This window comes from Formica exsecta, unplaced genomic scaffold, assembly GCF_003651465.1.
Source record: "Formica exsecta isolate Colony F162 unplaced genomic scaffold, ASM365146v1 C16333904, whole genome shotgun sequence".
Taxonomy (NCBI): domain Eukaryota; kingdom Metazoa; phylum Arthropoda; class Insecta; order Hymenoptera; family Formicidae; genus Formica; species Formica exsecta.
Genome location: NW_021846652.1, coordinates 1 through 742, shown reverse-complemented (window position 1 = coordinate 742; position 742 = coordinate 1). Strand labels below are relative to the sequence as shown.

General features: G+C 45.6%; 1 protein-coding gene across 1 annotated transcript; it reads left to right on the top strand.

The window, feature by feature from the left end:
• Window positions 1–32: 32 nt before the first annotated feature.
• LOC115234715 lies at window positions 33–734 on the top strand (the record flags this gene model as incomplete). Its single annotated transcript, XM_029806051.1, has 1 exon — window positions 33–734. A coding segment is annotated over exon 1 (489 nt), but the record flags the coding sequence as incomplete, so codon positions are not given.
• Window positions 735–742: the final 8 nt, after the last annotated feature.

The following is a 742-nucleotide window of genomic DNA, read 5'->3' as shown; positions in this document are numbered from 1 at the left end:
TTTAATAATAATAATAATAAATAGTTGTTAATAATAATAATAAAAATAATAATATATAACAAATATAATAAATGGAACAAAACGATTTATAACACGATTTCAATCTTCGGTTTTATGTACGTTTTTTCGCGTCTTCAGATACGAGACTTGTCCAAAAGGTAAACAAAGAAAGAAACTGACATTCTGCTAAGTGAATTATAAACGCGTGAGTCACCGTCGAAGGTCCGACTCCAAGAGGAGGAAGAATGAGATACCTCACGTGTCTGTTAACACTGGGAGTGTTGGCTGTGGCAGCCTTCGCCGCGATCAAGAATGACGCGTCGACGATTGACGTGCTTAGACAGACCCTGTTATATCTGGAGAAGGAGCTGAGAAAAGATCTGGCCGATGAACGTAAATGGATCAATGTCGAAGCGCGACATAAGTATTTGCATCTGATCGAGGTGTACAAGAGATTCGGCAACCTGGTGGACAAGCAATTTCCCTTGGACCGACGGGATCATCTGAACTCCCTGGACTCCCTGTGGCTCTGGGCCCGGGCCCAATCCGAGGCCAAGGGTGTCAACGGCCTGTACGGGGTGTTCAGGCAAATGCAGCGCGAGATTGTCGAACTGAATGCGCCGATCAATGTTAATCAACTGGCGAATTTCGCCGAGACGATCCTGCGGGATCCGAACGCCGCGATCCCGAGGGCTCTTGATCGCATCGCGAATCTGATCGTCAACGAAAAATTGTTCATCGC